General features: G+C 45.0%; 1 protein-coding gene across 1 annotated transcript in view; it reads left to right on the top strand.

Annotated features, from left to right (window-relative positions):
• Window positions 1-16,855, top strand: part of TMEM185A (transmembrane protein 185A) — a 120,725-nt gene that overhangs the window by 58,755 nt on the left and 45,115 nt on the right. The window contains exon 4 of the mRNA XM_069612758.1: window positions 8,853-8,936. Within this exon, the coding sequence (XP_069468859.1) occupies window positions 8,853-8,936 (84 nt within the window). The remainder of the gene's footprint in view (window positions 1-8,852; window positions 8,937-16,855) is intronic.

Genomic DNA, 16,855 nt, shown 5'->3' with positions numbered 1-16,855 from the left:
GCTCCATGCTGTTTTGAAACAAGCTACCTATCCTTCAAAAGCCCTCTGCGGAGCCTGCCCTGTCAACTACCTGCCAATCCCCCCACCACCTCCACTATTCCAGAATCCTTAAGCATGTGGTCCTCACCTTGTGACTTACAATCTCTACCACCTTCTCTAGTCTGGATTTGTCTGCTGTCACTCCATGGAACAAAGCTGATCCACGTCTCTGACTTTCTGTCCTCTGCTCAGCCCTCCAAGCATTCAATTTCCAATATATATATCTGTTGCCGTCAACACTCCTGACCTCTGTTCTCTCTTGTTAAACCTCTCTAATTGCGGATACGACACTGCCCTCATCTTGATTGCTGTCTACCTCACTGGTGATTAATTTTCAATGTTCTGGAATTCTGGCATCTGATCCCAATGCTCCTCCCAGTTGGAGTTCCCCAAGTGTACATTCTTCCCACTTCCACCTCCTCCCATGACAAACGAATCTTCATGTTTTTTTTATTCTTTTTGCTGCCTATACCCAAATAGTTTGTTTCCTTCATTCCTGGCCTCTCCTTGAGAATCTCCCACTGCCTTTCCGCTGGCTGCTACCAGTCATTGCATGGCACTTTGTTGTTTTATGCTCAACTTCTTCCAGGCTGAAGTCCTCTATATCTGAATCATCAGCATCCCTCCTTTCCCTCCCCTACCCTCTCTTCACACCGACCCTTGAGGCGTAAATATTATTATTTTTAACTAAGAACTTAAGTGCCAGAACTTCATCACCACTGCAACCAGTACTCCATGTCCGAAAGATCCACACCTTCCTCACCTAACGTATTACAAAACATGTAATCTCCACTTTAGTCCTCATTTGCCTTGACTACTTCTAGAGCCTTCTCCTAGGTATCCCCATGCTTCTCAAACCTTTGTGTCACCTGGAAGGATGAAAATGTCAGATTTTTCTTTTTGGTCTAGTGGGAGCCCATTGACAAATATGGATGTGTAAGGTGCTTGGCGGGTTAGTGGTGTGATTTATGGTGGGGTGACACCCACCGAAAGCGTGTGAGTTGAGAAGTATGTTATCACCTGCTACAGTGTTTCTCCTCTTGAAAAAATAATCAAGTTTACCACCCTTGTTCCTTTTGAACATTGCTTACTTCTTTGCGTCCTTTCCCCATGCCCTTCATGAAGGTTGTCTCTTCCATGCACAACTGGTTGCTCTCATAATTCCTACTACTCTTCTTCAAATCCATCTGTAGCCCTCCCTGTTGTCACATGGCTTCCTCCATCACCCGCCTCTCTGCTTGCACAATCAGTCTAGCACTTTCATCTGTCTATCGGACACTAGCCTTGTTCACCACTTCACTTTTGCTCCTTTTCCCTGCTGCCCTACTACACTGGAAGGCTCATCCCCCAACACTAAAATATGACCAGCATTTACTCGTTGAAATCAGCAGTAAAGCGCCATCTCTTTATCTATGAAGGAGCATCCACCCCCTCTATAAACATTGCACCCTACCCTTAAGGCACCTTTCTAGCCACCATGGCACTTGCTGTAATTTACCTGTAAATATCCTTCCTGCGACTATCCTTTTTAATGTCATATTCTTTTGTCCCTAGTAACCTGTTTTAACCCAATCATGTGTCAAGTGTTCACGGTTTGAAAGTCTGTTAAGATCAGCATACAGTAGAAAGGCCAAGCACGTTCCTAGTGTTTCTGATTAAAACACCATATGTTCAATAAACGCAATACAATAGATGCTGTGGCAAGTGCCTATTTTCTATGTTAATGAAGTCCTAGAGCAATCCACGGGATAACTAAGTTTACTGACTGATTTACCATCTCTGTATGTGCTTCCTCTGTATAAATGAACCATTCTATTAAGTTTTGAGTTTAACTGTGAGCCAAGTCAGGCTCTGCAGTCATTAACACTTGTAAATGAGTGGTTGTTTATGTTAGTCATTTCTCTATGCAAAACGATTCACTGTTTCTGTTTGCACTGTATTACTTTGAAAAAAGGACATGATGATCTGAAACCTGTTGTGTAGCGGGACATGTTGAACACAAAGGAATATTGAATCGAATAATCATCTGGATGAATTTACATATCACTGGAGTTCGATGTCAACAACTAATATAATTGATTTAGTTAAATGAGTTTTAGAGAATATCAAAATTTCATATTTTAACTGATTGAAGGCCATGGCCAGGAATGATGTGTAGCCAATAGTACTGCACACTGGATTCTAAGGTTGGGAAAGCATGCCTGCATAGCCAGTTTCATTAAATTCAGACACGCCTTAAATATGCAATCTGCCATGTTGAAGTAATTGACTTTCAGTTCACGGTTTGTGGCTTGCATGTCAACACTATGTAGAGGGTACATTGATGCATTTTTCTCTCTTAATGATTGTTTTCCTTTCAAATCAGTGTTGATGAATGCCAATTATAAAAGAGCAAATCAATGTTGCAACGTGAGATATCTCTTATGTGGTCTGGTCTTGCATTACTGCACGGCGATAGCCTAATGATTATGATTTTAGAGATTGTACCCATTGTGGAGAACTAAGATTAAACGCCCTTTTCCTGAGCAAATACTCCTAAACAACGTGGCTGATCTCCCAAGAGAACAAAATAACTGATTCAGTCGATTGCCAAATGTGCGGTGGTTGCAAAACATATTATTCTGATAGATTGGAAGACTCCAGTACCAAAGAAATCTGAACTGTATGTATGGCAAGCCAGATATTTTACATTGTCTGGTTGGGTATCTGTTATATATTGTCCGTCTAAAATATGACCTCTCTGCGTTCTCTTTTCTGCAACCAAGTTTCTTAGAAGGTAAAGCAATACGATAAACTTAAAACCAAATTATATTTTGCCATGTAATTGAACCCTTCACATCCAAATCTGTGGCTGAGCTGGCTGGTTGATAATGTGATGTATTGTCCTATTGGAGAGCTCCTACAATAAGCTAAATTGTTCTATTGCTGCACTGCTGCAAAGTGAAGGCATTTTGCTCAACGCAGGGCTTGTTGAGGGACTGCTGAAGTAAATCCATCATGTAGCGGTTCAATGCATCCTGTAGCACAGTTTTTGTTTTTTTTTGTTTTTTTTTGTTTCTTTTTTTTTAATTAAACTGACAGAAGTTTTTTTTTAGAAGAGTGCAAACCAATAAGATTGTCTTTTGCAAAGACAGTGCAAGCAAGGGCTTAGTATTTTTCAGTGCAAAGTAAATCTAAACCTGCATCATTAGAAACCATATTCTAAATTAATTGGTGTTCGTTCTAAATGTGGAAGACTGTAACGATGCAAAGAAAGACCGAATTTTCTAAGCCTTTTGAAGGTCAATTGTATGATTGTATTAAAAAAAAGGAATTGGGGCTCATCCCGGAAAGTGTCTGTGGAAATAGCATTGAAAGAATGAGATGTGTGTATGCGTTGGTTGCATCATGTGTTGCTCGATTACTTTTTAAATTTTTTTTTTTTAACATGTTTATTTTAAACCAGTTGCACAAGTGGAGATAGTACATGACATACATTTTTACTTTGTATCGCAGCTATTTAGGACTGCATGATCGTAGTCTGGATTCCCCAATACCCCCCTTCCCTCATACCGCCCCACCTCCAGTTCGAGCCTCTTGCTGGCCCAGTGGCGCATGATCGTCTGTGGTTAGTTCGGTGTCGGGCTGTAGGGCCAATCGGGCTGGTCAGGGTTTGTGGGTCAAGGCTAGGAAGCTCAGTCATACTCGAAGAGCGGTGCCAAAATGTATGTAAACTGGTGCAAAAGGCCTGCCTTGGCTGCCATAACTTCTCTGCCACCAAGAATTCCCAGAGTTTGATCCACCATAATGTCAAAGTGGGGCCCTCAGTGGTTGTGATTCTCCTCGCCAGTAGCAGTTGCGTAAGGAGGTTGGCAATTCTCCCTGAACTTGGGTAGGCCCCTGGTGCTGGTGCGCCCAGTAAAATAATTTTCCGGTTCCCTGGGGCGCATGACATGAGTGATATCTTCTATAGCAGAGATACATTTGTTCCCGAAGGTTTGTACAGTGGGGCACGTCCACCACAAATGGAAATATGAGCCAGGCTGCCCACATTTGCGCCAACATTGGGGGGGGTCAAGGGATTGGTTGAAATGATGAAGGTGGATTGGGGGATAGTACCAGCGCAGGAGCAGTTTATGAGCATATTCCCGATTAGTGATGCAAAAGGAGGAAGAATGGGTTCCAGACATATGTCCACCCAAGTTTGGTCCTCCAGAAGGTGTCCCAAATCCGCCTCCTATTGTGCCAAATATGAGGGTCAGATGGTAAGCGTATCCTCCTGCAGCAGTTTGTAGAGACTGGAGATTTTCCCCTTTGTGGGAGACTCTGTAAGTTTAGTTCAAGAGGGCTGAGGGTTTGTGTAGCTGCTTGTTGAACCTGGGGATGAGAGCACCAATGTCAGAGTTGTGATAAAGAGAACCTGTCTGTTTCAGTTATCTGAAAGGTTGATTTATTTGAAGTTCGAAGGGTGGGACCCAGGAGAGAAGGCCGGGTTGTAAAAAATCAGGGAAAGGGGGCCCAGGCCACGTGGGATACCCTTGTAGTTTAATGCCCAATCCCATGTACTAAGAGTGTGTTTGGTGGAGGCCAAGATCCCTGGCCAGGTCTTCCTTATAAAGGGTGGAATGTGTGAGAGAAAGCGGTGGGGAAGTGTTAGGCAGGACTGCTCTGGCTCCACCCATTTCAGGGGCCCGGTGGTCATATTACAAGCTTGAACACGTGCCCATTGTGACGCCAATCGGTATTTACGTAGGTTGGGGACCCCCAAGCCTCTTGCCTTATGGGATATTCTCGCCTTCCTATCTTTCCATATAAACCAAAGCATTTTCCTCTGCATACGCAGAAGGGGGGCAGTGGGATCGTAGTTGTCAGGGAGTAACTGGCATAGAGGAATTGTGGAAGGAGATTCATCTTGCAGGTGGAAATCCGCCCAATAAGAGAGATCTCCTGAGAGGTCCACCGTTCAAGGTTCTTCTCCAGCTCTTTAAAGAGCGTGCGGGGGGGTGGTGGATTTCTTACTCCAATGAATCCGGCATTAGGGTTTCAGGACCTCCCACTCCCTGAGCTCCATGCCTACCCCCAGGGCTGTTGATTTCCCGAAGTTGATGGCAAACCCAGCGACTTTCCCAAATCTGCAAAGCTCCTGGAGGGCGGATAATCAAGGAGGGACGGATATCCGTTATACAACATCAGCATAGAGTGAGATCTTCTGCTGGGAAGTACCGATGGGCAGGCCTTTAATGTTTGGGTCCATCTGAATCCATTGGGCGAGAGGCTCCATTACCAGGTGTTTGGGAGAATTCTCAGAAATGTGCCAATTCCCTCTTAGAGACCCCAGCAACTTTGCTGGATTTTGAGGACTTGATTTTTATTTTTGTTAACCTGGAGAGAGCGAGACCATTTTTCCCACTCTCTCATGTATTATAATGTGATTTCTTTTGTACTCTGTGTTTCTTTTGGTTGTGGAGTCTGACAACCTCCATAAGCATAATCTTTTACAGTGTCACACAGCACCTTTAAGTCTCTTAGATTTCCCCAGGTTTAAATACCTTCTCCGGGATAAACTACTGTTTCCCACAGCAGTAAAGTGAAATTGACTTTAATTACCTTCGTAACTTTCTAGACCCAGCACACCCTATCTTACAATAGAGTGCTGCAGGGGTTACCTAGTATCCCCTTTGTCTAGCTTCTCAGGTAACATTTTTATGTTACCCTTTCCTCACTGAATGACTGGTGGCAGTGGTTTTGTTTTTACTACTGTGGTGTGCATTTACCGCGGGCTGCGTTCGCAGCTGCAGTAAAGCACCCATGGGTGCCATTTTTGACAAAATGGCCCGATCTTCTTTTTTCACCATTTCTTTGTGGAAAGGTCCTTCTTGAGATTTACTCTCTGCGCCAAACCAGGTTTGGCCCCTTTGTTCATTTTGCCTTTGGCGGGATTCACGAGTGAAGCCCACCTCTGGCTCCACGGTGTCTGGGGTAGGCAGCTCTGGCTCCAGGGTGTCTGGGGTAGGCAGGAAGTGAGGTATGCAGGAAGTGACGTAGGTGCCCGAAACTCCCTGTGCTTAGTCTCCTAGGAGACCCAAACACACTCTGTGATTGGCTGGCTGACTGTCCGGCAAGGACAGCCACCCTGCTGGGTGAGTGACAGCTAGGCTGGAATGAAAGGGAGAGAACTGTATAAAAGGCGAGTCTTTTGGCTTGGAAGGAACAGTTGACCACTGGACGAAGGAACTGAAGAAGCACTTGAAGAGGACGTCTGCTGCAAATCCTGGACCGTTGGTTTTCCCGGTGAAGCCCTGCTGCAGTGCCAAAACGCCAGGTTCACATCAACGGAGAAGCCCCTTCAAGGATGACTTCTCCCCTTGAGTTGGTGGGACCAATCAACTCGAAAGTAAGCCACCTGGACATCCATCTCGGAGTTGGTTGAATTTCCACAGAGTTGCTGCTGGAAACCGTAGAGCCAGGGAGAGGAACACTAGTTTGTGTGTGTTGCTTTTAAGTTGGCCAAGAGCTCCAGGAAGATCCTCTGGACTCCCAGGAAGCAGGATTGACCGAGCCTGAGCCCCCTCAACAAGAGTGCGGGACCCCAGAAGCAAGGAAAGCCCATCTCGACAGCCAGGAACCACAGTGTTGCTATTTGCGGTAGATACAAGGAGCTGAAACACCAAACAGCCACTGAAAGTGAAGTTGCCGGTTGTGAGTGTTGACCGTCCCAGTGCAGTGCAGTGCAGGAGTCCGCCGATATCCTCCCTCTTGTCCCCACGACTGAGGCCCAGGAACAGTGAGATCTGCAGAGCTGCACAGGAACAGGAGTACTCTGCTGCATCTTTTCTTCATTTTAAAGGTACTGTACAAAGGCTAAGAACGTACCTCTTGCTGTTTAGTTGCTTGCATCTTCTACTAGTCTAACCGCTTGTGGCCCTACATTGATTCATCTTTTTCTTCAAAGACTTCTGAAACATTGTGCAAAGACTTTTCTAGCCATCTTCAAAGAAGTGCTTTAGCCCATATATACTCTTGCTTATTGACTTTGGCTACTGAATGACTCTTATTGGGGGATCTGAAAGTATTTCCCTGCTTAAGAAATATTTGTGATATCTTGTTTGCTCTAAAAATCTTTCCCTTTTAACTTGCTCTTAACTAATTCTGAATGCGAACAGTAATACATTAATGTCAACAGCACCCTAGCAATTGAAGTCATCTGAGGGTCTCTGCTGTATGCCATCCCAAATGGGTATTTACTGATTCTGAACTAACAGGTTGTGTAATTTTGAAGTATATTTGTGTGGTGTTTTACAGTGCTCCCTTCTGAAGAAGGCTTATATTAACTGAATGGTAAATACATTAATAATTGTTTCATAAAGAAACCCTGTGTGCGAGTGTCTGCTTGAATATCCGTCAATGTGAACCTCTGTGTGACTCCCCTATAGCTCACATTAACCCCTCTTGAGATAAGCCTGGCTACTTGTCCACACTACCAACCTGTGTAGTACAGACTTGTTACTACTGCCAGGAGGTCAGGGTTGTTGTAGAGAACCCTAACTGCATACACTCTTGCCTAACACCAGGGCTAACAGAATAGGGGACAGGGGGCATCCCTGTCTGGTCCCGCAGGTTAAGGGGATGGGACCCGAGAGATTGTGGTTAACCCGGAGAAGAATTTTTGGAGACCAGTAGTTGGCCAGGACCATTTTACGGAAACTCGGGCCAAAGTAAAAGGCTTCTAGGGTGAGCTGTAGAAAATAGATGGCCAGCTGGGCGTAAACAAGAATGTTTAGAAAGCAATGGGCAAAGAGAGAGAATGATAAATGGCTGCAAGGGGGGGGGGGAGGATGGAGTCAGGCGATGACTTTTTAGGATAGAAAGAATTGTAGCGTGTTTGAAGCTGGTGGGAGAAATCCTGGTAAAGAGAGAGACATCTTAAAGGGGAACAGTTGGGGCAGCAAGAAGTTAGGGAAATACATTGGGGATAAGAGAACATGTTTTAAGGTGTTAATTTAACAGGCATCACTAGAGATTTCCTCTAAAGGGAGAGGTTCACTCTATTTTGGACCATATATCGATCTATTACATTTTTTTCTTTCAATCTATTTTACCTTGCATATCATGACATCAAGATCTACACCAGTCCCAAACCGCTATCTTGTGATAATCTAATCGTTCGAAGTTCAAGTGCCCTGTTGGCCCTTTGTTTTAAATGAGCCCTAGTGGGAGGAAAGGTTGTTAAATCAGCCATGAAACAATAGCACCATCTCAGAAGATCTGCAGTAAAATACACTTGATTAGACACTATGTTTAGAATTGTGGCTTAGAGCTTATTGTTTTTCTGAACAGATTTTATTTGTACTCTTAATGTTTTTCTTCTCTTTTTAAATCCTTCTTGTTTCCACACAGTTCCTTTAACAGTAATCTGTGATCAAACATGACAAATGGCTCTTGAAAAATATTGCTGATGGTTCTAAGCCCCTGCACTGTTATGTGAAGTGAGCAAGGAGCAGTAGGGATCTTTCTGACGCTCTTCAGCTGAGAGCATGCAGAGCACTCTGCCTATGTCCCTGGCATGCTGGAGCAATGCGCATAAATAGTGCAGGGGAGTAGCACTGAGATATATTGTGTGCTGGAACAGGGAACATTCCACATTCTGGAGTGGGGAGCATGGCATAGATACACTTCACCCTAGCCAAGGGGACTGATAGTCTCTTAGGCGAGTGCACACATGGTATCCTCTGTTTTAGGACGCTAAGTAAGTGGAATTAAAAGAACTAATACAAACTGGCCAATAAGTCTTTACCAAGTGTTAATGCAACTTGATATATTTCTCCTGTTTGCAGCTTGAAATCCTGTGTTCTGTCAATATTCTACAGTTCATATTTATTGCACTGAGACTGGACAAGATCATCACTTGGCCATGGCTGGTATGTACCTATTTCTCTGGGCCTTTGATTCCCTGCAACTGTGGTGAAAATTGTGGTTTGGATTCTTTGTTTTCACTATCCCTGTTAAAATCCTAAAAAAGGAAATAATGTGTACTTGAAAAGTATTTGTGAAAGCTACCACAATTTCCAACTATCGCTCATAAAAACTACAGTCTTGCAATTAACTGAAAAATATCCTGTCTGAACAACTATGAACTCCATAGAACCCAATGTATGCCAATGGGAGCGTTTTTCTTTTTATTTATATTTCTTTTGATACATCTCTATATATGTATGTTTTATATTCAACATGGTGAGGGCTGTGTTTCACAATTTGATTAGCTTTTTGTGATCAATGCAACCAATCTATTGCATAATATATATATATATATATATATATATATATATATATATATATATATATATATATATATATATATATATATATATATATGGTAATAAACCAATGATATTATTAGCTGAATTAATTATAAGTCCCTTATATTACTGAATGAGGAGCTGTTGCTACCTGTCTCCCACCCCCTGTGTTGACCTGCATTCTCACCCCGATTCTCTACCTAGTCCCCTACCCAGGCACCAGTTGTTTGACCAGTTCTCATGCTGGTGGTTTGTGGCTACATTTACTTAAGTTTGCAGCACATTGTTACCACCTAGCTGCTGCAGAGAATGTATTTGGTCACTAACCTTCTTTCAGCAGTCCATCTTGCTCACAAACACCATGTGACTGACTTGCGTGCATGCTGTTCCATCGATGTGTGCATCACATTGAGAGTCCAGCCTACTCGCAGGGCCTGCACTTTACTCATAGTTGCACTTATCACTTCGACAGACAAGATGAAATGAACTGAGAAGTTGTAGGATTTGTTGTGGGGGATATAGAGGAGGAGAATAATGGGCATCTTGAGTTACATGTGGGACATGAGCAGCAATGCAAGTGACAAAGAACTCAACGATGGACATGGCTACCCCATTGGGTCCCAGAGGCTCATTGAAGCTAAATATTGAACTGTCTCGGTCCTGCAATCTATTTTTGAGTGTATATTTCTGGGGCTTGTGAATCTGCTTGGATGCAAATGCTTTGCATAGGCCGCCCTATAGTGGTTGGCTCAGAGTATTACATATTTCTTCAAATTGAAAAATTATTTTAGGTAGAACTTCAATAGGTCAGTGTGTTTCTGATCTATTTGATCTTCTTCAGGAGAAGATACATTGACATGCTAACAAATAAAAATAATTGGCTAGTCAGATTGATTCAAATCTTGAATAGAAAATCACCAAAAATGTGTTTGATCTTTATTACTGTCCTCAGTGCACCAATTATTCCAGATTCTCAAAGAAAATAAAACTGTGATAAACTTTTGTGTAATTATGTATTTTGAGGCCCCTAAACCTTACAAACAATTCAGAGCATCTAATGCACAGTAATAAAACCTGTGGATCCGACCTGAACATCAGGCCATGTACCTTTTTATATCACAGTTTAATAGGTGTATAAGCCAAGAAACTGATTAAATATACTTGCATGATTGAATGTAAATGCTATTAGAAGCTAAACTGACATACTAGGATCATTATTTAGCTCAAAAGTAGAACACATTTGCTCATAAAGAGTAAAGTGCAAGATTAAAGTTCTCATTGTTTGTGTCAACTTCACATACATTCGAAAAATGGCAATGACTATGAAAAAGCAGTTGATTGGACATTTTAAGCAAATCAAAGTTTTTGAATGCTTAAAGAGGATATTTAATTTAATGGCAGAAACTACCTTGGGTAATGTCATAAACTGTATGGTAGGGAGTTTTCCTGAAGTCCACCTATGGTATGTCTGAAGAAGACTCGATCTTAAGTGTGCAGAGCTCCAATTCTTCCATTTGGCCTGAACTACCCAAAAGGTTTGGTAGCTATGGCCGAGCAGCCATGCTTAGTCTAGGAAGGAGAAAGGGCTGTAGGTAGGTACAAAGAACTCGGGGCACACCTATAGTAAAGAATATTTATTCACTGTGTTTTTATACACATATGGTAATTAGAAATACTACGGCAACTAACACAGAATTAGAATCACAGGTAAGTAAACATATTCACATTTATACAGTAATACATTTAAGCATTACTCAAGGCAATAGTAAACTTTAGATGAATACAGCTAAGTATTCAGAGTAGTATATCAATTCCTTAACCAACATACAGGTAATGCAACATGAATAATGATAAGTAGCTTTTAGGCAGTGTAGGGGAGGCATGGCATCAACAGAATGACACTGACACAATGGGTACAATTTGTAAAACCTTTATTGATATCGTTGGGATTGGAGAAAGTCCTAGAAATAAGATGGGAGTAGTCTCAACCATCAAATAAGAAATAACACCGTCCTAGTGGAGTCTGTCAAATCAAAATGGCATATTCTAACAACCTGCCTGCCCTATCTCTTGTGCAAAAAGTGTAAAAAGGTCGAAATCAATGTGGTTGAACCACCTCTCCTCCCCACTTTGGACCTCACGGCGTAAGGCTGTCCCTGTAGGCAGGATGAAGCACTCTGACTCGGCTTCCAATACAATAAACAGTTCCAGAACGTGGACCAATGTCAGCCTAGCCTTCCACGTTTGTCTCTTTTCAAAAGTTCCAAAGATAATGTTTCAACCAACAAGTTCATAAAGGTCCGCCTCTGTCGGGCTCAGACTTCTTCCAACACAGTTCTCGTAGGTCCCCCTCTGCCAGTCTCCGACCTCTCCCAAAACAGTTCTCGCAGGTCCCCTCTGTCGGGCTCAGACCTCTCCCAACACAGTTCTCGTAGGTCCCCCTCTGCCGGGCTTAGACCTCTCAAAGTTAAGTTCAAAACAAACTTGCAAGGGGGGGCTCCCTTCCCCAACTTATCTCACTTTGGGCCTCCCTCTGTCGGGCTCGGACCACTTTCGCAGTTCATTGGAATGTACATGGTTTACATTTCAGACCACTGCAGGACCACTTTGACTCAAAGCTTATAGTTGCATTTTCTTTTTCTCCTTCTCTAGGAGTTAAACTTCTTTATCTCACTTTCGATGTTCATTCGCTTTATCACTTTAACAATGATCCTTTCACAGAGACCTTGGAGTGGGCTACTTCCTTTCGCTGGACCTCTCCGTTACTTAGCGTCGCTGATTTCGCAGTTGACTTTTACTTCAAAGTTCATTTGCAGGTCTGCCTTTCCTCACGTCTCATCGACACTCATGCAGCCTTCGCTTTGCGATATAATGTTGCTACTTCCACCCCAACACACACCATTCTCTAAGGTTTCTTGCCAACTCACTGGCTGTGTACGTCTTTTTCTTATTTTTGCGATATCCACTCACGAATCAAGGTTAGTACCACTGGCTTGGCACCACCTCCCTAACTATGCCATTCAACCGGGAGGGTCGCAGGGCGCCCTTGAAACACAATGCAGTCTTCACTTGCCGGATCTGGCCTGTCCACGTGTTTTCAGCGGCCTGTCGGAGGCAACCACCTTGAGTAGGGGGACTCTTGGAGTTTTCTACCCGCTGCTTTCGCTCCTTGGGCCGTTGCTCTGTGCCAGTAGGTTTGCCTTCATCCCGGAGGTTCTGCTCGTACTAGTGTTCTGCCTTGCTCGTAGTGTCTCTGGGTTCTGCCTTTTATTCATGTGAGTAGAGCTAATTGGTATCGGGTGAATATACCTAGTCAAGCGCCTGACTATGCCAGACCAATTAGCGAGACGGGTCCAGTATGATGTGTGAAAGCTAAGGTTGTTACTTTGCCACCCTGTTCCTCAGCCCAGTGTTTGTGCAAAAAGTGGCGGGGTTTGGGACTTGGTTAAATCCTAAAAATGAGGATGTGTTAGATATCACACAGCTTCCCAGTTAAAGCGGCACAATTTTGGAATGCGCTCCCTGTTGACCTCCGAATCGAACAACCATACCCTAAATTTAGACGCAATGTACTCAAATGGCTACGAACAAATGACCAATAACTTGACTGTCTGTACTATGCACTACTACCATGCACTTTATTTGCCTTGACTTTACCTACTATTTTGTAACATGTACTATTGTATACACGAGCTACTAATTTGTAACATGTACTATTGTATACACAAGCCAGCGCCTTCCCACTCCACTGTAACCGGAAAAGGAAGTAATTATATACTATCTGTACGTATATGTATTTATCTGACACTCTCTGTAACCAAGCTTTAAGTTATCTTGTCCTTCTGCCCCCAGCTACCCAAGGGTTTGGCGCGCAATATTAAATAAACAAACAAAACCTCACCCAGGTGATCCTCCCACACTGGTCCACCCCAGGTCTGGATCCAAAGGCGGGGATTAGGGGGGAGGGGGAGATCTCTCTCTCTGTGGGGATTAGTGGGTGTGATACCCTCTGGTTTCTCACAGCAGCCCATACATTATGCAGTGTAACCCTATCTCTGATGTCTCCAAGGTAGTTGGGGCACTGGGTTTAAGGAAGGCAGACTGTCAAATTAGCAGGAATTGTCAATGTTTCAAGTAAGTAAAATGTTTGATTAAAAGATGGTTCAGAGGGAGGTCAGGTAGACCCCCTGAAGGATTGTAACCTACCAGGACCAGTGTCCTTGGGTATGGGAGTACACAGTCAGGTTGTCCACCCTAATGTGACTCTAGAAGCTGAAGAAGGAACAGTTGGTGGGAGCAGACAATTTGCTTCTTGCCATGGGACACCCAGCAGACTATCTTTACAATACTGGCCCTTTGACACAGGCTTCGATTTAGGGACGGTTGGCACACAGCAGCCTTCTCTCCGTTTCTTGGTCCCCGACTTGGAAGGGGAGACATCTCAGAGCGGGAAATAATGTAGGCCCAGCAGGATGCCCACAGGCCCAGCAGGATGCCGACACAGTTCCAGTCGAAACCTCACTTCAAGAGACGCTGCACAGTAAATCAGTCCAGGTCCCAGGGTATTAGGAAATTGCAGGCCCGGACGGTTGCTCCTCTTTGAGGGATGGCCCAAAATGCAGCTTGTCTCAAGACTGGTTAGGCCCATCATGCCGAGGGAAGAGGTTGTCTGGTCTGGATCTTCCTTGATTATTAGAAGTGGAGGTTGGAGCAGCAGCGGTTTCTCAGCAGTCACTGGCGCTCACTGGAGGTGACTGCAGACGTCCTTCTTCCCTCGTTCCATGGGTCGACTCCCCTTCTGGCCCAGGGCTCTCGCCTTTATGCAGGAACCCAGCCAGTCAGCAGTCATGCCACATTCAAACTTTGGGTGTTGGCTGTCCCAAGAGGACAGCCAGCTTCACTGTCGGAACCAGATTCAAGCAGACATACAGAGTAGCTTGGCTGTCTTAAAGTAATGGCTTGTTTATGTATTTACAAAACATTCTTTCTGATGCTTGTTAATCTGCTTAGAATCACATGCTGTGCATATGGTCTGACATCCAGTGGTAACCGCGTAGTATTGCATCTTGTCTTTCGGGGACTGAAAGGAGACGTCGGCATAGGTGTATCTGTAACACTATCCCTATCGTGACGTGTGTAGTACCCGAAATCCCTCATGTGCCGAGGTCCCTCAGATTGTTTTTTTCCGCCCAGATAACTGGTTGCCCTATAGCGGAGCTCTTACTAGAGACATTGTTTATCTTTACCGAATTGTCGGTTTATTCCCCGTTAAGTCACTTTGCCAATAACTACATCTTCGACGAAGACTACGGGGGAATCGCCTACGGCTGTGGATTTCGGCACCTAAGATCCGGCGGCTGGATTGTCCATGTGGTCGGGCCCTCTGGCCGACCTATACAGTAGGGAGAGTGGGTTTGGGGTGGCCATATTGTTTAATATGTCTTTCCTCCTTTCCCCTCTTTTCCCTTTCGGTATGGTCATCCTTCCCTTTTGCTATGGAAAGGACTCCTTTTAGATTCTGTGCTAAGTGTAGGGTCAGATATCCTTGGAAGGACGAACACAGGACGTGTAACGCCTGTCTCCCCCTAGAGCACGACGAGAAGCGGTGTGTGACGTGCAAACTCCTTCGGCCTAAGACCCTTAAGGAGCGCCGTGTAAAGCGGTGGGCCGTGTACGGTATGTCACGCTTGGAGCCCCCCGCACCGCCACACCAGCCGAAAGCGACGGGGGTACTTCGGATGACCCAACGTCCAACGCGGATGTTAGACCTTGTGGCGGATCTAGAAGTATCCTCCTCGCCCATCCCCGACCCTTCCAGGCTAGACTCTGGTCTTGCTACAGGGACCACACCCGGCGACAGGGGCGTACAAGCGCATCATACTAAGCACGCAACCCCTATGCCAATTTTGACGCCTTCGTCGAAAAAGGCGAAAGCGCCGACAGGGCAGCCGAAGTCTTCGCCGGTTCCCCGGGATCGCTCTGATCCAAGGCCTTCCCCGCATTCGCAGCAGCGTATTGCCAATCAAAACTAACCAAGGGCGCTACTCAAACCTACATGCGTCGAAAGTCAGGAACCCGACGCTTCGACGATTGCCAAAGCCTCGGTAGGCCCGAAAACTACGGCTAGGCCTCTACCTGGAAACCTGACTGCTAAGCCTCCTGGTGGCGCGGACGGTATTTCTACTGCCGGTCAGCAGAGCTTTTGTCTCATGACGATTCAGCGACTATCCAAAGTAGCATCGGAAGAATCGCAGCGGCGGTGGGCCTTATTCCGGTTCTGCCTAAGGTTATGGGTCAATCTGGGGAAAAGATTTCGGCGGATGGGATTCCCGATTCCGATGAGGCTTACGTAGATAGTCAAGAGCCTCTCTCCGACACCCTTGGAGGTTCCCGTCGACACCACAGTGCGGAGAGCGTCACTTCTCCCCGCGTAGGCCCGTTTGGGTCCTCTAAATGGACTACAGAAAAATGTGAGGGTTGTATGGATCGGCTGGAGCGGATTATCAGTTCTTCTGATCAGCCGCCCCCGAAAAAGGCTCGGGTAGACCCTAACCCCCAAATTCAAGTAGATCAGTCTCAGGTTTTCCAACAAGAAGACATGATCCGTATGGATACTTATAAAGACATCTATAATGAAGAAGAGGAAGCTTCCTTTCTCAAACTATGAGGAGGATCAACAGGATATGACGGACAACTGGGAGGAAATCCAGCAGGAAGGTGAAAACCCTTGGACACAACAAGATCAGGACTCTGATATTTTGTGCCTAGACTCTCCTCTGTCCACCCCGGCTCGCCAGGCCTCCCCTGTGGATGACCAAGTGGCTTTCAAGTCCATGTTGAAAAAAGCAGCAGAATTGTTCAAAATAGCCACTCAAGAGGCGGTACCGGAGCAGGATTTCATGGAGGATATTATTAAAGAAAAACCTCCGGCGAGTCAATCCATCCCCCTCCTTAACTCTGTTAAGAGACGGGTAGCTCCCTCTTTGGTCACACCTGCTCAGACACGGGCAGTGAACCCGAGAGTCAAAAATGATTTCGACCTTCTCCTACCGACCCTCTGTATATCGAAGGGCACACCATGCCGGACTCACTGGTATTGACTACCACTCAAAAGAGGGCATGGGTACCCCTTGCCATGGGAGAATCACCACCGGACAAGGAGTCTAAAAGGTTGTATGCCCTGGGTAAACGTGTCAGCAGCTGCATACACTTCGGGTTGCTAATAATACTACGTTATTAGCAAGCTATACTGATGCCCAATGGAACTTACTTCAAGAAGGCCTCCAGGAGGTTCCTGAACCTGCCAGAACAAAGCTTCTTGCCATTTTTTCGGAGGGAAAACTGGTTAAACGCAATGTGGTGAAGAACACCCTGGACACTGCAGAAACAGCAGGCAGGTCTCTTGCACAAGGTACTCATCTGAAAGACACGCATGGCTGCGTACATCGGGCTTCAGACCTGAGACTCGGGCCTCCCTCGTTAATAAACCCAATGAGGAGACTAACCTCTTCAGTTGATGAAGCGTTGGAGACGGCCAAGAA

This window comes from Ambystoma mexicanum, chromosome 5p, assembly GCF_040938575.1.
Source record: "Ambystoma mexicanum isolate Mex_15411 chromosome 5p, UKY_AmexF1_1, whole genome shotgun sequence".
NCBI classification, from domain to species: domain Eukaryota; kingdom Metazoa; phylum Chordata; class Amphibia; order Caudata; family Ambystomatidae; genus Ambystoma; species Ambystoma mexicanum.
The sequence above is the reverse complement of the archived record's forward strand: the minus strand, read 5'-3'. Positions and strand labels throughout refer to the sequence as shown.